This window comes from Enhydra lutris, unplaced genomic scaffold (assembly GCF_002288905.1).
Source record: "Enhydra lutris kenyoni isolate GAN:26980312 unplaced genomic scaffold, ASM228890v2 scaffoldscaffold24, whole genome shotgun sequence".
NCBI lineage: Eukaryota > Metazoa > Chordata > Mammalia > Carnivora > Mustelidae > Enhydra > Enhydra lutris.
In genome coordinates, this window is record NW_019154108.1 from 3,059,986 (window position 1) to 3,083,388 (window position 23,403).

A 23,403-nucleotide genomic window follows, 5' to 3' on the forward strand; every position below is an offset into this window, starting at 1 on the left:
TTGCACACCCACTATGTGATGGGCACTTTCTTACAATTATTTTATTTCATCTTCGCAATAATTCTGGGAAAGAGAATTTTTGCCCCATCATGTAGATGGGGCACTGCCATACACTCTATTAGCTTTGATATCTGTGCAGCTGGAGGGAACTACTATGCAAGTAGTTCCCAGTGAGGTCACTATTCCAGAAATGACAACGGACCTCTATTTTGTACAACAAAATGATGGTGGCACCTGGTCAGGGAAGAAAATATCCTCCTCCTGAGCAGCTTCTCTAACTCTCAATGTGTTCCCGTAGCACACTCTGCTTACTGTCCTCAAACAGAGTAATAATAATTGATAAAACTAAGCAGCTACTATAGGCCAGACACTGTACAAAGTGTTTGGTTTGCACCATCCAAATTTATTCTCCCAAATATCTTAATAGTTGGCTATTACTACTGCTTCCATTGTACCCATAGGGAATCTGAGCCTCAGGTTGGGTACATCATCACCAACTTAAGTAGGGGTAGGTAGTACATTTGACCTCAAGGACTCCAGACCCAGTACTCTTATTCACTACGCCATTGTACGTGCCTTTTATGGATCCATTTTTCCCACTGAGTATAAACTCTAGTTATACGCTGGAATTACTTGGATTGTTTGGTTTTGCTTTTTGTTTTGTTATGTTTTGTTTAAAATAACAATAAGCAGACTTCAATCTAGACGATTTACATCCAAATCTTTGTGCCAAAAGCCTGGGCATTAGTGTTTTTTAAGAACGCGGGTGGATCTAGAGGGAAGACAGCACTGTAAATCGAAGCATCATTTTGTCCCGGAGATTGGGTTTAGACATTTCTGTCTCTCGGCATCCAGCACTGTGTCTGACGTGTGGAGAAAAACTTCATAAAGTTTAGTATTTATTACACAGTAGGAACCAATCAGACAGGAACCAATCATTTATAAACAAACATTTATTCAGTGTCTAGTGCACACAAGGCACTATACTGGGGAATAAGGATATAAATTAAATATTTCCAGATACACGATTCTAATAAGATATTTCCAGTCCTTCCTTCCACAGTAGGGTGAGCACCAGGAGAAGAGTCTATTTCCCTATAAAAAGGAAAAGTATCTGAATTCTAAATAGAGTTACTGTTTAGACCAGCACGGTCAGGATTCTAAACATCTGACAAAGTAAAAATAGAAAATTTACTATACTTACATTAATTGATTTACCTTCTGGTAATCTTGCTTTCTTTGCAATTTCTACATAGACATTGATGCCAGGTTAATGCGTAGTGAATCATGTGCATGGTCACGTGGGTAAACAGGAAGGCACATCATTTGGTGAAGAATGTGTCACTGTGGTCCCAGCAAGGAAGTGTCACAGTGGTCCTCAAGCCCTTCAGCAATCAGTGTGAACCACTACCACAATGTCTCCCTCTTGGGATAACCATGGAAGAACCTAGGCCTGAATTGAGGAGACATGAGGTTGAGTCCTGTCTTCTATGCTTACTAGCTCAAAGGCCTAAATAATTCATTTCAGGTTCTCTTTCTGTGAAAGGGGTTAATATTCTCCAAGAATATTATTACTGCGAGGTTTTAATGGTATGATTACATAGGAACACCTCATAAAATATTGTGTATAAACAAATCATGGGGTCAGTAAAGGCCAGTTATTTCCCCTGATTTGGATTCCTGAGTTTGTAGGTTATTCCCAGAAGCCTCTGAGCCGGGAGAGATGTTCTCTCCAGGCACCTTCCCCCACCCCTGGATATGCAAGCCGTGGGGACTAAGACAATCAGCAGCTGGGTAGCCTTCCACAGCAGAGCTCCTTCCCTGGACTCTGAGCCCTCAGCTGACATCCCACTGATTTGGAGTTCATCACTAGAAGTCTCGCTCTGCCTACAGGATCCCCCAGGGAAAACCCAGGCATATGGTTCTCCTGGTAAGTCTTCAGTAAGTCCTCGTTGTTCTGAGCATAAAATTCTAACTCCTGAACTTGGCCAGACTTCCCTTTCCTGGGCATGCTTACCATGCCTCTCCAACCTCATTTGTCCCAGCCTCCTCTTATTACGTACGCTGCTGTCCTAAGGAACTACTTGCAGTTGTCCCAACACAGTGATCAGGAGCAAGGACTCAGGAACAAGGCAGCCTGGACTCTGCCACTTGCTAGCCATGTGGGTGCAGGCGGGATCACTGACAACTTTGTGTCTCAGTTTCCTCCTCTATAAAATGGGATAACAACTGTACCCAACTCTTAACATTTGAAGACATTAATTTAACTTGCCCTAAGATAGTAAGCTTAGACCACTTAAGTAGACTAGACAGTCTGAGTCTACTTAGTAGACTACTTTAGTTACTTAAGTTACTATTTAACTTACTTACTACTTAACTTACTACTTAAATAATTACTTAAGTAGACTGTCTAGTCTACTTATGTGGTCTATACTTACTATGGTAGGTTAGTTAATAAATTAATTGTTACAATGGGTTGGTGCAGCCACTTTGGAGAGCAATGTGGAGATTCCTCTAGAAATTAAAAATCGAGCTTCCCTATGACCCTGCCATTACACTACTGGGTATTTACCCCAAAGATACAGATGTAGTGAAAAGAAGGGCCATCCGTACCCCAATGTTTATAGCAGCAATGGCCACCATCACCAAACTGTGGAAAGAACCAAGATGCCCTTCAACGGACGAATGGATAAGGAAGATGTGGTCCATATACACTATGGAGTATTATGCCTCCATCAGAAAGGATGAATACCCAACTTTTGTAGCAACATAGACAGGACTGGAACAGATTATGCTGAGTGAAATAAGTCAAGCAGAGAGAGTCAGTTATCATATGGTTTCACTTATTTGTGGAGCATAACAAATAGCATGGAGGACAGGGGGAGTTAGAGAGGAGAAGGGAGTTGAGGGAAATTGGAAGGGGAGGTGAACCATGAGAGACTATGGACTCTAAAAAACAATCTGAGGGTTTTGAAGGGGCGGGGGGTGGGAGGTTGGGGGAACCAGGTGGTGAGTGTTGGAGAGGGCACGGATTTCATGGAGCACTGGGTGTGGTGCAAAAACAATGAATACTGTTACGCTGAAAATAAATATAAAAAATTAAAAAAATAGTTAATCATTCCTGAATATTACTATTTTTATTATTGTTCCTGCCCTTACAACTTTCCTCTTCCCCTTTCCCCTTATAATAGCATCAAGAGCCCCCATTTATCACAAGCCTTCAAAGATTTCAAAGTACCACCCTCAGGAATTTCTAACATAGTGTTTTTATTATTACAACTCTAATATTACCCAACTTTATAGATGTAAACGGTGAGGCCCAGAATCCAAGCCGAGTGATTTCAGCCTGCTTCATCTGCGTGATGTTTCTACTTCACTAATTCCCCCTTCATCTGGGGAGTCAGCCATTTCATCACCTCTTCCTGGCGCCCTGCCTTGGCCTCCTGAGACTAGCGGAGGTGTCCTCCTGTGCTCCCAGGAAGAGGCACAATATGACAGCAGATTTTTACTGCTGCATTCAAATGTTCTGTCCACTAGATAAGATCCCTTGAGAAAAGGAATCTTTTATATTCATTTTTTAATTCATTCGAATTCATTATGAATTCATTATTCATTTCTGTGCCTGTTTCCATGAAAGACTGAATGTAGACTCAAGCAATGAGATGGCTATGGGGCCTGAGGAGAGGGTTCTGCCAAAGGGAGAGGAATTTGTGAGTAGCCAAAGCCAAAGAAACGCAAAGGAAGCTTTAGCTCACTTGAGAGCGCAACTGCCTTTGCCCGGATGCCCCTGGGCTGGGACCTTCGGCCTGCAGTTGCCATTTGGGGTCAAGAAGGCACAGCAGGCGACCCCAAAACATCTTCTGTCCAGGCAGCCAGTCTTCCCTGAAATGAAGTCAAAGCCTTTCGCATTGGAAGGGGAACTGACAAGTACAAAGTGTGCTAATCCGTGGACAAGTGCCTTCATATAAATTCTAACGCCTACAATTCTCATGATAACAATTTAAGGCAAACTTTATTAACCCAAGCTTGCACATGAAGATAGCGTCTAAGATTTGACTAAGGTCAGAGAGACAGTGCCAGGCAGCGGAGGATTCACACACAGCTCTGCAGGACTCCCCAGAGCTGGCTCCTCCCAGAACGTGGCTGGAGGTTCTCTGGCCTCCTCCTCTAACGCTGTGACATACTGTCCACGAGACCCTTAAATGCAGAAGTTATCTGGTATGCGGGTTAAGAAGTCAACAGTAACCGAATTGCATAACAGTGTGTATGTCGAAAGTGAAAGATAAAGGGAAAAACAAACCAAATGCCCATCAACAGATAAATGAATAAACAAAATGTGTTTTATCCATACAACGGAATATTATCCAGCCATAAAAAGGAATGGAGTACAACGCATGCTATGACATGATTGAATCTTAAAAATATTAATGCAAGATAATTGGGAAGAAAGGCAGGCAGGGACAAGCCCCCTCCCCCTTAATGGAAACCACCCTTAAAAAGCCAAGTTTATTGAGTGATAGTACAAAGCTCCCAAAGACGGAGGGGACCCGAGAGGGTTGCCACCGGAATTTTCTAGGTCTAGAAATTTTATGGGCTTGTTGGTGGGCTGTTTTATTCTGATTAACCCTCCATGAGGGTTTCCTTAACCTCCATTAAGGGTGGTTTCCATTAAGGAGCTGGTGGGGGCTCTGCTGTTCTCAAACATTTGACAAATTACTTGTTATCTTAATAAAACTCTTCTGTATGGGCAAAGAAAAAACTCCAGTGTTTTTCAGAGTAAATGGTAGTCTTGGAAGGTTCGTTCTTCACTGGTTCCAACTGATCGCAACGACTGATGTCTTTAACTCATCAACCCGTAATTAAAACAATTTTATTTAATCATCTTCTAGACTCGTATTTATCATCCAACATGCCACATCTCTGTTTACTTCCAGTATTATGTGAAAGTGACCATTTTTATTGTTATTTCATTTGATTAAATAGTCCCAACCATTCTTGTAAGTGGAGGCTGATGGGAGCCATTACTAGAACCTCAGCTGGGTCTGTTGTCCAGAACAGCGACCCCCGGCTTCTCTATGCGACCCGGGCTTTTTCACAGTTCTGGGAGTGAGGGTCCTATGAGCACAGACGGAAGCTGAATCCCTTTTTTATGACCTATCTTTGGAAGTCACAAAATGCCACTTCTGCTATAGCCATAGCAACCCAGATGTTTGGGGAAGGAGCTTGGAACCTGTAATTCACAAAGAGAGGTGTCACGGTAAGGTTGTAGGAAGAGCACGGAGGATCGGGGGTAACATTGCACCCATCTGGGGAGAATGCCATCTGCCACAGCCCCGCGGTTGTGGCCTTGCAGAGTTAAGAAAGCTGACTGCTGCTGTACTCCAAACAGAAGGCCCTACAAGCAGAGTAAAATCAGTGCTACTATCATGTAAAAGCAGAAAGCTTCTGTTGCAGATGGAATTTGCAATTTCTCAAATTTCCTCACAGCAGGAGCCATCTAAAAAGATAGCACCGAAGGTTATAGGAAAAAGATCAGAATTTTCCTGTGTAAAAAGCACGTCTTCCCAAGATCTTTGGCTGTTGTTTCTTAAGTGTGGAAATGACTGGAAGCAAACAGAAAGCAGACCCACAAATTTGAATAGAAGAAATTGGTCAAAGGAGCCCCAAGCCTGGCCTGTAACAGCTTTTAAGTGCTGGAATAATCTCAGGGCACTCAAACTCCCACCAAAATAAGCGGACTTCGAAAGCTGGGCAAACTCCTAGAAGTGCATCCATCATAATCCTCGCCTTGGAGAGGAAAGATCCAGGTCCACAGAGGACAATGGACAAGAGAGATTCTCCCAGAAAGCAGCGTCAAATCGGGAGTTTCCAGACTGCCTAACCAATGAGCTCACCTCTGTGCTCAGGCCCAGAGTCCTCCCCATGTCCACAAGCAGAATCTGATGATAGTGATGGGCCAGTGACCACCGCATTTCCCATCCCTCCTTTCTCTGAATGGTAGTTTCTTACTACATTTACCTGTTCCTTCACCACTATAGTGTACTCAGTGGTTGGAGGTAGATGACGTCCTTTCTGCCTACCGGAATGTGGTCACTCTATTGCGAAGAAAAGAGCCATGATGTGTGACCACCATGAGAAGCAAAAAGACAAAAAGGAGCCTGAGCCCTAGTGGGTCATTAAAGGAGTGGATATAAAGGAGAAGAGGGACAAGATGATAAAGATTAGTCCCAAATTTCTGTTATTTATTTCAACTCCAAGGAGATAAAGCCTGAGGAACTGATGTGAAGTACTTGGCACAGTTCTTGGCATACATTAAGCACTAAATGTTACCTACTGCACAGAAGATTATTCACAAGCACAAATTCTATGATGCAACACATTTAGTTACCCTATATTAACTGTATTTTTCTACAATAACTTACTTTTTGTCACAAGCCCCTTTCCCACCCAGTGACAGAAACCTCCTTGATCCGTTCAGGTGGTTGCCGCCGGTTGGTCCTGCAGACAGGATGCCAAAGGGCTCAGGTAGCTCCAAGACAGCAGGTGCTCTGGGGACAAGAAAGTGGGTGTAGCTGGCCTTTGCTCAGCATCCCCACAACGACATCGGCTGACCCGACCTCATGTCTGTCAGGGGTTCCGTCAGTCAACTCTTAGGTCATCCCTGGGCCCTATTCATTCCCATCTCAAGACCTCATGACAGCTGTCTCAGCCACTCAGGCCTCCCTGACGTAGGGGAAAACCTGTTCCTTCTTCTAAACACCAACTGTGGGACATTAGATGGGGCGCCTAAGGCACTATACACTGTCCCCACTTCCTGCTGGACCAGGGAAGCTCTGGGGTCCTCTCGGCCTCTTGGTGCTTCCCTGTATCTGTAAGGATAGGCGGGAGGCTTAGATCCTTTCTTCCCCAGACCTGTGGACCCCTGGAGTGCATTCATCCCTCTCTCCCAACGAGAGAATTTACAGGAAGCGTGGCCGGAACCACACTTCCCAGTTCTTTCTCCCCCAGTAAGGAGACAGGTCCACAGGCAGTGGTATTCTTTCAGATCTTTTATTTATGCCCAGAGCTTACAGTGCAATTCTTATGTATTCTGCGTTCCTTTCCCCCTGAGGACACCAAATTGCTAAGATTTGGAGGGAAAGGATCATAAAGTTCAGGAGATACTAAGAACGACGAAATCTTTAGTAATATCAAAATATTGTCCCACTACATAGTTATTATCATTGGCCACATTTACTGTGAATTCATTGATTCAAAGGGGCTTTGTAGGGCAGTAATTAAGCACCACGACTCTGGAGGCTGCTGGCTCGGGCTCAGGTCCCAGATGCATTAACTACTGTCTGACCGTGGGTGATAGTTTTTCACGCTTCGATTTCTTCATCTGTGCCACGGACATGACCACAGTACGTCCCTTACGGTGCTGTTTTAGGCGTTTTGAATGAGCTAACTAGGGTCAGAACAAAACACATCAGACAGTGCACATAGGAAACGCCATCTGTTTGCTGCTGTGACTGTCAAGCTTGTCGTGTTCTTCAGCGTGTGGCAGCGGTCCCTTACCGAACACGGGCGACTGGGTCCTACGATTATGGGATAAAACGAAAGCACCGTGTCTCTTCTAAATGAAAATGTTGTATGTGAGCCCGTTAAAGATGACGCATAATCTCTACTCTTACAAGCATTAAAGGCACATACGGGACATGAACTTAGAGCTAGGGAACTATATACAGTTGGAAAAGGCTGCTTATCGTTTCCTCACTCATCTTGTTTCTATCCAGTCAAGTACCTCTCTGCTAGCACGAGGCACTGCTCTAGAAACTGGGAGCACAGCCTGGATTCGAGGTCCCCCCAGTCTGGTGGAGGACGACGAACATAAGTGAACTGAGGAAGAACAAGCCGCTGCGAAGATGGTACCAGCTCTCTGCGAAAACAACCCTCCTCCTCGGCCTGTTCTGTAAGACATTCCAGAGTCTTTCTGGAACCCAGACACCCGCTTCCAGGCAACGGAGAAAAATCCTTCAAACCCAGCTATGCTCTACGAGGGGGTGGGGGGAGATGAAGGAAACCTCTTCCGAGACTCACCAGATTAGGGGAGGGAGACACAGAGGCCACGGAGAGGTCATCATGCGTATTCTGCCACGGCTTGTGACCCACGGAAACGGTCCCCTCGCCGTGGTTTCCTGGTGTTTAGGTGGCAATAGTGCCCCCTGGCGGGGTACCAGGCAATGGCACGTACACCTCTTCGGACGGCCACAGGGCTGGGATGCAGGTATTGTTATCATGAGTGTGCCCTGGGGGAAAGCAAGACTCAGGGTGAAGTGACCCGCCCACTGCCGTAGACACTTGGAATTTCTCCCTATAGCTCTGACTGTGCACAAAGAACCTCAGGACACGTATTGCCACATAAATGAAAACAGTTTCCAGTAGATTCGTGGCCTCAGGCAAGCACAGCCTAATAACTATTAGTCCTCTAAAAACCTCAGAAAGTCTCACATGGTTTAACTCTTCCTTGGGCCCTAATGAAATTAAAAAACTCAAATCAACTTCCTGGTGAATGAGTAAAAATTGGACTCTTTGGCACAGTGAGGGCAAAGAGGACACATTTTACCGGGTTTTCACCTCACGTTGCTACTGAGTGTCTTGCTGGGTGTCGGGCACTGTTCTAAGTGCTGGGGACGCAGCAGCAAATAAATCCAAAAGGATCTTTGCCTTCACGAAGCTTATGTCTAGCAGAAGGTAAGGGAATAGATAAGAAGAAGAAAAGAGAAGAAGAGAAGAGAAAAGAAAAAAGAAAAGAGAGGAAGGAAGGGAGGAGAGAGGAAGGAAGGAAAAGAGAGAGGGAGAGAGGGAGGGAAGGAAAAAGAGGGAGCAAGAAAGGAAGGAAAGAAAGAAGAAAGGAAGGAAGGTGATGGGAAGTTCTGGTGGAGAACCATAAAGTAGGTGGGGGGGGAGAAACATGGGTGAGAGCGAGCTACTCCATGCAGCCTCTCCTACTCCGCCCATGTCTAATGGTGCAAAGAAAAGGCCATCTTGGTGCTGGATGCATCGAAACAGGGCTCTTTCCCTGTCTCTGGAGATCATGGCTAACAGAGCTGCTCTTCTTGGAGTGGCTTGGATGAACGACTTGAGCCTATTTGCTTTGAGAAAGACAGTGACATGGGGGACTAGGAAAGTTCCAGATGGGAGGCTTCTCCTACACGGATTGGTAATATCCTGTTACTGCTAAAGCTGTTTACCTTAGGAGGTCCAGGCAATCTGGCAAGTACCCCACTGGGAGGAGGAATTGGACAGCTCTCCCTTGGCCGAGTCACTTACCAGTCCCACAAACACACCAAGTTGCGTGCCAGATTCTTTGCACGGAAGTGAACTCTCTGTGAACTCTCCACCCACAGAATTTCACCGGCATATGAAACTGAGTTTATAGGGGAGGGAAAGTCATGGGATAATAGCGTTTTGTAGGGCAGACACATCAGATCATGCTTCAGAGAACATTTGTTTTTTAACAGGCCTATATTCATGCAAATCAGGCTTCAGAGATTTTATTTTATGGTTTGAAATAAAAAACCACTTTCACATTTATTATTTCATGATCATTTTTTTATAAAGGACATTTAGGAAGCATATTGTAAACGGATCTCTCAACTGCCTTCAACTTGTTAAATTTCAGTTTCTTGGGGTGCCTGGGTGGCTCAGTGGGTTGAAGCCTCTGTCTTCGGCTCAGGTCATGATCCCAGGGTCCTGGGATCGAGCCCCACATTGTGCTCTCTGCTCGGCGGGGAGCCTGCTTCCCTCTCTCTCTTTCTCTGTCTGCTTCTCTGCCTACTTGTGATCTGTCTGTCAAATAAATAAATAAAATCTTTTAAAAAAAATTTCAGTTTCTTACTACATCGCGAAATTGGTCTTCAGTCAGTTCCTTCGTATTTGTGCTTTGCTTTCCTTTATCTCATGACCTTCATTCCCTCACCCTCCTCAGTCCCACAGTTGCACCCTGGGCCCTCTCATCACCAGGAATTACTCCACCACTTGTACCTTAAATTCAAGCAATCCTGCTTCGGGACCCCCACCTCTTATATTTCTAGAACCCTGAAACTTCTCTAGACTTTCTTAGGGTTGCCGTAATAAAGGACCACAGACTAGGTGTCTTCAACAACAGAAATTATTTCCTTACAGTTGTGGAGGCTGGGAAGTCCCAGATGAAGATGAGGCAGGTTTGATTTCTTCTGAGGCCACTCTCCGCTGGCTTAGTCAGGTTCTCCAGAGCAGAACCAATAGGGTATTTGTAGGTACAGGAGATTTGTTATAGGAATTGGCTCTTATGATTATGGAGGCCAAGAAGTCCCACAATTTGCTGTCTGCAAGCTGGAGAACCAGGACTGAGAACCAGAAGCTCCAATGTTTGAGGGCAAGAGTTGCACATTCCAGCTGAAAAAGAGACAGCAGATTTACCCTTCCTCCATGTTTTTGTTCTATTCAGGCCCTCGATGGATTGGATGGTGGATGGCCTCCTTGGTGAGGGGAATCTTGACTTACTTTACTGATTCAATACTAACCAGAAACTCTTACAGACACACCAAGAAGTCATGTTTTACCAGCTATCTGGGCCTCACTTATCCCAGGCAAGTTGAGATGTAAAGTTAATTTTCACAGCTGCTTTTTCTATCTTCACATGGTCCTTCTTCTATGTGTCTGTGCCATAGCTCCTCTCCTTAGAGGACGCCAGTCCTACGGGACCAGAGCCCATCCCATGACCTCATGTAAGCTTTATTACTTCCTTGAAGAAACTGTCTCCAAATACAGTCACATTCTGAGGTACTGGAGGTAGGATCTGAACAAAGGAATCTGGGGAAACACAATTTATCCTATAACCTTCGTTCCTACCACACCAGGTCTCCACTTCATTGGGACATTCAGACCCTTGAGCCCATCCCCTCACATGTTCATTTCCTTCTCTGCACAGCCTAGGACTCTTGTCTTCCACTTCAGCGACCTTCCTAACAAAAGACACGATACCACCAGCCTTCTTCTGGTGGACCTTCTAAGAAGACACAAATGTTGGCTCAATTCACCTGTTACATAACTGAACGAATGTGAATTTGCTCCTTGGTGAAGCACAGATAGAGACTATGCCAGGTGGGATTGTCAGCCAAAGGAAACTTGATCAGATGCAAATAAGGAATCATGGGTAATAACTTCCAAAGCTGTGATTGCCCAACTGTGCGTGAGTGGGTTTCTTTTTTTTTTCTTTTCAGCGTAACAGTATTCATTGTTTTTGCACCACACCCAGTGCTCCATGCAATACGTGCCCTCCTTAATACCCACCACCTGGCTCCCCCAACCTCCCACCCCCCGCCCCTTCAAAACCCTCAGGTTGTTTTTCAGAGTCCATAGTCTCTCATGGTTCACCTCCCCTTCCAATTTCCCTCAACTCCCTTCTCCTCTCCATCTCCCCATGTCCTCCATGTTATTCCTTATGCTCCACAAATAAGTGAAACCATATGATAATTGACTCTGTCTGCTTGACTTATTTCACTCAGCATAATCTCTTCCAGTCCCGTCCATGTTGCTACAAAAGTTGGGTATTCATCCTTTCTGATGGAGGCATCATACTCCATAGTGTATATGGACCACATCTTCCTTATCCATTCGTCCATTGAAAGGCATCTTGGTTCTTTCCACAGTTTGGTGACCGTGGCCATTGCTGCTATAAACATTGGGGTACAGATGGCCCTTCTTTTCACAACATCTGTATCTTTGGGGTAAATACCCAGTAGTGCAATGGCAGGGTCATAGGGAAGCTCTATTTTTAATTTCTTGAGGAATCTCCACACTGTTCTCCAAAGTGGCTGCACCAACTTGCATTCCCACCAACAGTGTAAGAGGGGTCCCCTTTCTCCACATCCTCTCCAACACATGTTGTTTCCTGTCTTGCTAATTTTGGCCATTCTAGCTGGTGTAAGGTGGTATCTCAGTGTGGTTTTAATTTGAATCTCCCTGATGGCTAGTGATGATGAACATTTTTTCATGTGTCTGATAGCCATTTGTATGTCTTCATTGGAGAAGTGTCTGTTCATATCTTCTGCCCATTTTTTGATATGATTATCTGTTTTGTGTTTGTTGAGTTTGAGAAGTTCTTTATAGATCCTGGATATCAACCTTTTGTCTGTACTGTCATTTGCAAATATCTTCTCCCATTCCGTGGGTTGCCTCTTTGTTTTTTTGACTGTTTCCTTTGCTGGGCAGAAGCTTTTGATCTTGATGAAATCCCCAAAGTTCATTTTCACTTTTGTTTCCTTTGTCTTTGGAGACATATCTTGAAAGAAGTTGCTGTGGCTGATATCAAAGAGGTTACTGCCTATGTTCTCCTCTAGGATTCTGATGGATTTCAGACCTCACTTTGAGGTCTTTTATCCATTTTGAGTTTATCTTTGGGTACGGTGTAAGAGAATGGTTGACTTTCATTCTTCTACATATAGCTGTCCAGTTTTCCCAGCACCATTTATTGAAGAGACTGTCTTTTTTCCACTGTATATTTTTTCCTGTTTTGTCAAAGATTAACTGACCATAGAGTTGAGGGTCCATATCTGGGCTCTCTACTCTGTTCCACTGGTCTATGTGTCTGTTTTTATGCCAGTACCATGCTGTCTTAGTGATCACAGCTTTGTAGTAAAGCTTGAAATCAGGTAACGTGATGCCGCCAGTCTTCTTTTTTAGGTTAGGATAAATATTCAGAAAGGGGAGTTTTGTCATCCCATGTAAAGGTCATGCATGGGTATAAGGTCATGCATGCATACCTGGGAAGCACGCCCATACATGCATCGCATGTTGTGTCATTAACAAGGTGGTGTGTGCTCCTCTTTAGGCAGAGATTTTAACATTATGATGGGATTACTTTAATCTGCGCACACTCCATAATCCATCTGCACAGGTGTGAGTCTGTGGTCAAGCCCAAACTGGTGTAGCCACTGGAGCTTTCCCTGTTGTTTGCACTAAAAGATAAGGTTAACATTTCTGTGAAGAAGGGAGGCGTCGGAGGGGGGGTTGGGTCTTGCTGGTGATCATTTTAACCTCACTAACCCTGTGGGGCACAGTTTCAGTTGTATGTCCCTTTTTGATCCTAAATCCTAGATGGACATTGCTCCTGGAGAAGAATCACACAAGTACCCAAAAGGCGCTACAGCAGATGAACAAGTTATGGTCTAGTAGAGATGCACACTCCTTAAAGCCGACTCATCTCCTGGGGCCCCAGGCAAGACAAGCAGGTAGTTCCTGCCTCTACCACTTTCCCTAAGTTTCTTCCTATACCACTTGCCCACTCGTTCTCAACAGATGACTTTGCTCCCTATATCACAGAAAAAATAAATGCCATCATCCAAGAAGCTGCTCAACGCCATGTTCCAGATCCATAAACATTTGCTTCTAGTCCCTTTATCACCCCCAATCTATTTGATTTGGAATCTATTTGATTCCAAAACTCCTGTGTTCTGTTTCTCTCAGAGGGAGGAGGTAGCAGAAGTGGCAGGAGAAAAGGAAAAAGGTGTTATCAAGATGGTTATTTCTAATCTATAGCCAAGCATAAAAATAAAAACAAAATTTGTGTTCATGTTTTAATACAAAGTTTTACATTTATTTATTTTGTTTTAGGAGCTTTAATATAAAACCGTATCCTATCCAGCACTATTAAGATTATGTAGGTTTCTACACTGTATTGTATGCCTGAAGCTAATAAAACACTGAATATTAGCTACGGCAGGATTACAATAGAAAACTTAATACCAAAATTTAAAAAATAAAATCATCAGGGACAAATAAAAAAATATGTAGTTTCCTTCTTTCTTGAGAGGATATTATAAGATCTCAGGAAAGTTATGGGTCAAGCTTGAAAACTAAAACCTACCCCCGGGAGTTGAGCAGCAGTTGTATGTGTGCATGTGAAGCAGATACGGGCTGGGCAACGGCCCTCAAGCTGTTTTGTAGGGCCAAGGTGGAAGCCTATCCCACCAGGTATCAACCGTGTAGGATTTGGATGAGGATTCCAGGAGTCCCTGGCATATCCCATCAGGCCTCACCTTCCATTTCGGCTTTTTCCCAACTCTTTGCTTCTTCTTAAACTCATAAAAAATCTTTCACGCTTCTGTTTGTTGGCTCTTTGTGTGCAGTTTCGTGAGGCAATCACATAGGAATCACTTTTCTCTCTTGTACCACCGTCAGCTTCAAGCTGTCGAAATGATAGAACTTAACTTGGCCATCATGTTTGAAGCAGAGGAGAAAGTCAGGAAAGCTTAGCTGCCAACTTGGAGGAGGTTTAGATCGTGCATGTGATATTTTATGACTCACTCCTATTTTTCACAGTACAAATTTACCTTCTCAACCGAGAAAAAAGATTCATTTGTAAGCATTCATTCTGCATTACTGCAGATCTACGTATCGCTAACATGAAAAATCTGGCAGTGTTTTCTAAGGTTGACTTCAGTATCACTCACATGTTCACGTTTTTACTGACTTTTCTTATTCCCAAGCTTCTTTCCATCTATTCATTTTCCTTCAATACGGACCCAAGCTGTTTTATGTTCAAGTTCATGCTCAAGGCCACATTCCTATAGAGAGCATTTAAAACACCCAGAAGTAATGTCTCAGATGGTTCTTCCACACCTGGTCATAGAAAGATCCCAGAACTCCATGTAGAGACTCCTCAGGTTAATTCCACTGCACCATCCCTAGTGCCTCTCCACGTCCAGAGGCCTTCTGTGTAATACCTCCCATTACAACAACAGGGTGAGCTACACTGAGATGAATGAGGACTCTGATGTCTAGAGACTTACTCATGGTTAGGTACATAGCTAGTAGGGAGAGTCAAGTCTACTAAATGAATATTTCTCCAGTTTGAACTTTATTGTGATTTTTTGTTCGTTTGTTGAAGTTTTTTTTTTTAATTCCTTTTCAGTGTTCCAGAATTCATGGTTTATGCACCACACCCAGTGCTCCATGCAATACGTGCCCTCCTTAATACCCACCACCAGGCTCACCCATCCCCGACCCCTCTCCCCTCCAAAACCCTCAGTGTGTTTCTCAGAGTCCACAGTCTCTCATGGTTCGTCTCCCACTCCAATTTCCTCCAACTGCCTTCTCCTCTCCATCTCCCCATGTCCTCTGTGTTATTCCTTATGCTCCACAAGTGAAACCATATGATAATTGACTCTCTCTGCTTGACCTTTCTCACTCAGCATAATCTCCTCCAGCCTGTCCATGTTGATACAAAAGTTGGGTATTGTAATTTTTATTTTTCATCGTGCTGATGTCTTTGCTTACCAGGTTGCTAACTGATAAAAACCCCCAAGACAATATCTAGAAAAGGTCTATCACCTTTTGTTGTAATCTAGACAGTTATCAGTTACGAGTCAGAGAGATGTTTTACTTTCGTATCCTTAGCCTTCTAGTGCAACTCTATGGGGAACAGAAGTGTATTAAGTACCTGCAGCCACTCTGCCTTTCGTCTGTGTAATACAGCCAGAAATGGGTCAGGACCAAAGATCTGAGGACCAAGGAAGGTCAGAAAGCAGAACTAGTACCAACCAAGATTTATTGTATACTTATCTGATGTTTTCACTTTCCCCAGCACTTGCTTCCCAGAAATCAACACAAACCATCTGATATTTTATTATTTCCCGCAGCACAGTGATACCAAGGACAGAGCCAGAGGGCTGCAGATTAGAAATCTGTATTAAGGTCATCTAAGGAGATGATGCCCTCTTGTGATTTCCCCATTACAAAACATTATCCTAATTACATGCCTAACAGTCATAGTCATGAGAGATTTCCCCACATATACGAGCACTTTGGCCTACTGACATATATTCAATTTAAGGGAAGACAAGAAAAGAATTTATAAATAGTAAGACAATAAATTGTAATATACTTGAGGAGGGACTCTTCTTTTTACAGTGAAATTATGTCAGTTTCATTAATAGCAACAAAGTAGCAAGGCTTGGCATTTAGCCCATTCTTTTGCATGGAGGAGGAGAAGGTGACCTTCCTACAACGAGGCTGACTCTGAAAGAGAGAGTTTAAGGAGCTGAACCCCAGCAGGCTCAGCTCCTTACCCAAATGCCCCTGGGACTTCATCTCTCACTTGACTTTCTTGGCTTTGCTAAAGGTGCAGATTCTCCTGCCTCCTCACACTTTCATTCCTGGTGGCTGCCCCACCATCACCACAATGCCATCAACCACCACCAGTGCCTGTAACCTGACACAAGAGCAGAGGCAGCTTCGTCTATACAACTCACACATACTACTACCAGAAAAAATGCCCAAATGCCTGCCCTTTTATGAAGTCATGGCTTCATCTTTTTAGGAAAGAGAACACATTTTCTAAACAGCATGGTGAAATATTGTACCTAAAGGCTAGGTGAATAAGGCACAATTTAAACTTGAACTAAGAGCCAACACATCCTAGAATTCTAGTCACCTCTTTAATTTCAACAAACAGTTCGCTCATCAATTTCCCATAGTAGTAGTGATCTTCCCAACGTCATTCTCTCAGATCATGTTATTACAAGGTCAAATCTGAAGGCATTTACAGAAACAGTAGTGCCCTTTGAAGATGGCACCAAGAAGGAAAACACTGAAGCTGTCATCTTTGCCACTGGTTAGTCCTTCGGTTTACTCTTCCTTGGGGAAGCCATCCTCAAAATCCGCAGTGACAATCAGATCTCCCTCTACAAATATGTCGATCTCCCCTCCACAGTGGAAAAACCAACATGGCCATTATTGGCCTCCTTCAACCTCTGGGAGCCATCATGCCAATTACAGAGTTGCAAGCACACAGGGCTACTAGGGTTTCCAAGGGTGAGGAGAAGTGTGATGGGCTGGAGAACTCAAGAGCACAGCCTCCTGGCCATGACTGTGCCTCAGTTTCCTTATCAGTGCTGCCTAATCTCTTGGTTTGAGCCTCCAAAACTCAGGTGACCTCACTGCTTTGCTTCCTTCTCCCAAAGTTAGCTATACCACTTAAAACATAATTCAGGTGGATCCACAATGATCCTTTACTAAGGTGATTTGTAGGCAAAGCACATTTAGCATGTGTTAGTTCAGGTGACTCAGGCTTCCGCATAGGCTTGGGCAACTTCTACAGTTCATCAGGAATCACTCAATTCTTAATTCATACTCTCCACCGTAAGTACCAGATCTAGCCAACGCAGGTAAATCTTCATCTCGTCCAGAATGTCTCATGTTCAGTTATACATTTGCAGCTATGAATGGTCATTTTACTACTCATAATCCCATTTCTACACCCTCACGCCCTCAGTTTGGGCTTCTCATTCCCATGAACTACATCCAAGACATTCCAAATTTCATCTGTCTGAACTCTTCTACAGAACGCGAGGTCCAGAGCCTGATTTTGAAATCCAGCTGAAATAGAACAGGTGCTGGATTCAGGTTCCTCTGACCCTAACCACCAAACCCAGCATTCTTTGACAGCTAAAACTCTACGCCCATTGAGCAGCATATGTTGCAGGAATGCAGAGGCAGACTGTTGACCCAAAAAAGGACTTGACTACAAAGACTGGCAAAGACCAGACCGAACCAGTCCGCACCAAGATGGACCCCAGCACTGAACTTTCACCCACTTCTCCCTCATTATAACACTAAAAATCATGCCCAAGGGTAGAGATTTAACATGCTAACTGGACATGCAACCCATGAGGAAGGATGACTTTTGGTGCCAATAAATCCCTGCTTCTACCTGCTTAACCACCACCCCTTTCCCACCAAGGCCTCTTCAAAGCTCTCCTGACCTCTCCCTGGGGAGCCAGCCTGAAGGACTGTATCTTTTAAGATTATTTCCATTATTTAAAGTTTTTCAAATATGCATTCAAATTAAATGATTAGATGAAAGAAGTTTGAGAGATGAAGATAGGACTTGGCAGAAGCCACAGTCCAACTGTTGGAAGAGATTAAACACCCATAACGTGAACTCTCCTCTATTCTGACACACTTCACTTTGCTCACTGCAAACTCCTGTCACTACTCTCTAATGCTCTTTATGGTGTTTTTGTCCTACATCAAAAGACACTTTTGTTGACTACTTTTTGTTTCAAGGTCCTATGTTAGGCACGGGGATGTCACCAGCGTGTAACATGTATTCCCTTCCTCTGAAGAGTTTAAAGGGTAATTGGAAAGACAAGACAAACAGGAAATTAAATAATAATGCAAAAGCGGTAATAGTAACAGTGCAAAATAACAAGCAGGGCTGAACATGAGAAGTTGCCATGAGGAGGGAAAGAGAGAAAGCAATAGTACTTCAAACAGCCTGTATGCCAGGCGCTGTGCTGGGTAGTTTTATAGTTTAAGCTATCTCGATGGCAACATTATAGAACTCATGCTGTTACCCTGAGTTTTGTCTATTCGAGGCTTCCGAATCCTGATTAGAATAGAAGATAGTCATGTAATGTAGGAATTTACTACTATAATGTATTTCTATCGAGTTGCTACGATTAATAGCCCCATCCCACGAAAGAGAAACTCACAGCTCATAGGCATTTTTTTTATTCTAGACTTTATGCAAGTCACATAAGAATTTAAGAGTATCTCAACCCCACACTCTGGAGTAAGAACCAGACGGCCTCCCCTGTAGCTAAGTCAAGCACAGACAGAAGTAGCATTACCCGAAAAGACATGAAGCAGGGTGTTTATATGAATGTGCTGCTGCTCCCCACTAAGGAGCTGACCAAAGTAGCCAGAACCCAGAGCTTGTGTAACCAAGGGTACCCAATCTAGCGTGGTCTGGGCAAGTTTATATGCTGGACTTTGCCAGTCCTTTAACTCAGCAGTTCTCATGCCTGGGGAAGGTTTTTGCTTTCTTTCCTTCCAGAGCTAGTGGGTGAGGTGAGGTGTTACCAGGGAAGTGATTAATTCCTGGACTTCGCCCTTCATTTCTGACCCAGCAGGCTTAGGATGATGCCTGGTCATGGGAAACTGTTTTATGTTGCTTCGTAATCCTTTCAAGTTACTCTTGGTGTTCACTGATGTTTAAGAATCTTTAATGCTCAAATGCATGTGTCAGGGAAAAACAGATCAGGTTTGGCTTCGGTATAAGCAATTAAATAAAAGCCACTTTTAGTAATTCACCACTTGATTTCTCAAGCTACTTGCTTACTTCTACCAAGAGTTACAACATGCACTGTCTTAACCTAAGGAAGCTTCTCTTAAACAGAAGAGCATATTTTGGGGCACCTGGGTGGCTCAGTGGGTTAAAGCCTCTGCCTTCGGCTCAGGTCATGATCCCAGGGTCTTGGGATCGAGCCCCGCATCGGGCTCTCTGCTCGGCGGGGAGCCTGCTTCCTCCTCTCTCTCTGCCTGCCTCTCTGCCTACTTGTAATCTCTGTCTGTCAAATAAATAAATAAAATTTTTAAAAAAAAAAAAAAAAAGAAGAGCATATTTTTTGTGCCCATATTTTCCCTACCAGCTGTGCTTTCTTTCCGAATGATCATGCTTTAGAGCTAAACGAGTGTGGTTCCAAAAGTATTCTCTGCCGACTGAGATATGCTGCTGTTCCAAGGACATCAGCTAATTTCTCCCTGCGGCCACCTTCTGCAGAAGTCTACATCCCTGTTTTTCTGCCTGAAAAAAGGATTTAGAAATCAAATAACTTTCTCAAGTTCATGCAGCTTATACCCTCTGGAGCTGAGTTTCAAACCAGGTCTGTTGGAGTCGAAATCACTCTTCGTCGGTTTTTTCCTCTCGGTCGTCATTTTCTTTTCTGCCCACATCTTGAACAACATCATATTACCCACAGGCATCTCTTAGTCTTATTCCTGGCCCTGAGGACTAAGGAAGTTGAACCTTGGTGCTAGGTAGATTTCCATCCAGACTTTCAGCTCATCTATCAGTCTTTGGATAATTCATTGGTTTGGCACACCACTAAAAAGAATAACAAGTTTGCCGTTTGGTAACTTTGACTTTCATTATAGAGACTGTGCATAAATGTTGTCTAATGTTTATTCATTCATCTCGTTCTTATTAATATTATGGCTCTGAGACCAATTCCCACATCCCCCTATACCATCAAGCAATTCTCCGGACACCAGCTGGGAGTCCTACAATTCAATTCTGATACTGTCTACCCAGAGATTGCATCAGATTCTATGGGTTAAGAGTTCAGTCCAGCAAAGCTGTTGCCTTACCCCTTCAGATGCCAGTGACAAGATTCTGTGACCAACTAGCTATAGCTTGGAGGTTCCTATGACTCCCTCCTTGGGTTCAATTTATTTTCTAAAAGGCTATAACTCAGGAACAGCCAGATGGAAGGGATGCATAGGGCAAGGTATGGGGAAAGGGTTGGGGCTTCCATGCCCCTCTTCACAAATATCCACTTTTCACCAACCCAGAAACTCCCCAACCCGGTCCTTTTGGGCTTTGATGGAGTCACGAATTCATTAAGTCATTGGCTTTTGATAGGAACATCCAGCCCCTCTCCCCTCCAAAGAGGCAGAAGGGTAAGACTGAAAGTTCCAACCCTCTTCAGCACCATGGCTGGCTCCTCTTGCAACTCCTTGCCATTCTTAGGGGACCTGGGGAACCAAAGTCACTTCCTTGACATAACGAAAGATACCTTTACCATTCTCATCACTTAACAAATTTCAAGAGTTTTAGGAACCCTGTGCCAGGAATGAGGATGAAGACCAAATATATATTTCTTATTGTAAATCAAAAATGTATAAATGCTTGCTTTTTATTGTAAAGATGGATTTATTTCCCAGAAATACAAAGCCTCCAATTGGAAAGAAAATATTTCTCTTACTGGACATTTCCCCCCTCCCCAGGTCTGATCAAACCCCTTAGAAGGATGTCACAATGGTTGATATTATCAAGAAGGTGAAGGACAGTGAGAACAAGTACAACAATATTTGTCCAAGTTTCATAACTTTATATGGGCTTGACTGCAAGGAAGACTGCTAAAGATATCATCTTTATTTACAGCCTCTTCTGCTATACTAGGTTTCTGATTCTAAAATTGGGTCCTATTTCTAAAACTTCAGACCACTCAGTAAATAATCTGGTAAGAATATGTGTTTGCACTGGGCATTGTGCTAGGAATTGTGTCAAGATAAATCCAAGGGAAGATAGAAAACATGGCTCCTACACCCTGAAAAAAATCTATCCTCTGTTTTTGGAAATGAAATATCATTATGCAATTACAATGATAATGGTAACTAAGGCATGACAGTGTCAAAATAAAATAAGATGGAGATCAGGCTTGAAGATCCCCAGAGCAGACAAAGAGCTAAGCCACTTAAGTAAAACTTAATCTAGCTTAGTTCATAGATATAAACACAATTGAACTTGGATTCTTCCTCGTAAATGTCTCTAAAAATCATAAATGAAATGTATCCTCTTCCTAAAATGATATAAGATAATCACTTTTAACCAATCCCCTGCCATCTGGCAACTTCTATTGTAATAATGGCTATCATTATCATCAATGTAAGGGTTAAACAACTTCCTCGTTTTCACTTTATAAGTCACCCCCATAACATAACGCCTCTGAGTTTCATACCACTTTTGGGTTTGAAGTCTCCCTGTTCAAGACTACTTTGTTTCTCACTCAATGAAATATTCATATCAGGTAAATCTCTCTGAATTTTCTTTTGACAATGGATAATCAGTACAGTGAGAGCTAAGATGTCAAAATAAGTGGGTGCTTCTTTGAGCCTAAGGAACCTCTTGGAAAGAAAAGAAAAAAAATCATTTTACTATAAAATAGCCATCATACAGCATTAAGGAAGGCACGTGTTACGATGAGCACTGGATGTTACACAACTAATGTATCGTTGAACACTACATCAAAACCTAATGATATACTATATGTTGGCTAACTGAATATCCTCATCATCATCATAAGCCATCATATCACAACTTTGACTTTTGTGGGTTTCGACCACTATCTTGCGGGCTTCAACGAGCAAAACCCACAGCGGCAGAAATAATGACTTGACACTACTGATCACTCAAGAGAGGTGAGAGGGAGCTCCTTGACTCTCCTGGTTATTAATGCAAAGACTTTAGGTAATAAAGTAACATACGTCATGCAGCGCGGAGGACTAAGTGCAGAGCAGGAGGTTACAAGGTTCTTAAAGCAAACAAGGCAACTGATCATAAGCAATTCAGAGGGTAAGCTTTACTATTTCTGGGTATAAGTTTTCCAGAGGCAAAGCAAAAGCAGGCAAAAATCCCACAAGTTTGGTTGAGTCTGTATTAGATAAGTGAAGCATGTCCTGTTTTCCACAAGACAGAAAGCCGTTTTCTGCTAGAACTTATTAACCCATGATTGTATTCCCACAGACTCTTATCCCACCAGAAAATGTTAACTCCTGTGCTTAAACAGGGTACTTCTTGTTCTCTGATGCAAAGATCAAAGAACCTTTGAATCTCTTTTAACACCTTCAGAAGTCAAGCCAGAAAAACTAGTTCACAAACATACGAAGTTTCATAAAAACAAATGTGCGATAATCTTCAAACCCACTTGATTGATCCGTAGATAACCATCACTACAGAGTGATCTGTCATCATCACTACAACATTTCATTGTTACATGTAGCATTTTCATAAACTTTAAGCATTCTCAAGCAACTTCAAAGTTTTTTTTTTGTTTGTTTGTTTTTAAATGATAACATCTAAGGGTCTTCTGTGTTACTCCTCGGCCAGTAAGTGTTGGGTCTTCCCTTGATGATATTCTGAGTTTGGAAGGGATGGTGAAACGGAAGGGCACTCATTTTAACTCACAGATGGTATCCTAAATCTTAGAGACAGACCACTGTTGGCAGTCATTGAGGAGTACAACTGGGAAAGTAACAACAAAGACCATTTGAATATAAGCTGCGTGAGGGACTGTATCCTTAATGCTCTGAACATTACCTGGCACCAACAGGCATTCATTTACTAGATTAATGATTGAACAGTGCGGACGAATGGAGCTGAAGCTACAACTGAAAGGCATCATGTGCATTCTCCTTGGTCATAAGTTCCCACCAGCTCCATGAACCTTACCTATTTGCTATTTTGCTTATTTAATGTTGTACAACTCAACACACGGGGCAGTGTGTGAATGAGTGTGTGTGTGTGTGTGTGTGTGTGTGTATAGTAGTGAAATTACCTTCTATGTGTCTGTCTCCTCTGCTAGGCTCTGTACTCTGTGTCTTACAAATCTTTGTATCTTTAGCAACTAACTCAGTACCTGACACATCGTAACAATTATGAAATACTTCTGTTGAATTAGTCAACTACAATGTGAATAAATCTATTAATATTCTTCACAAATTTTTTTTTGCCCAAAAATAAAATAAGTGGGTTGATCTGTAAGTGGTTCTCAGCAAACCGCGATGCGGTACTTCCACACAGGGGCATTCTGA

The 23,403-nt window shown here is 43.1% G+C and overlaps 1 protein-coding gene across 1 annotated transcript in view; it reads left to right on the plus strand.

Annotated features, from left to right (window-relative positions):
* Window positions 1–7,619, plus strand: part of LOC111150628 (maestro heat like repeat family member 9) — a 158,161-nt gene extending 150,542 nt beyond the window's left edge. Inside the window, exon 23 of the mRNA XM_022508117.1 lies at window positions 7,537–7,619. Within this exon, the coding sequence (XP_022363825.1) occupies window positions 7,537–7,619 (83 nt within the window). The remainder of the gene's footprint in view (window positions 1–7,536) is intronic.
* The last annotated feature ends 15,784 nt before the right edge of the window (window positions 7,620–23,403 follow it).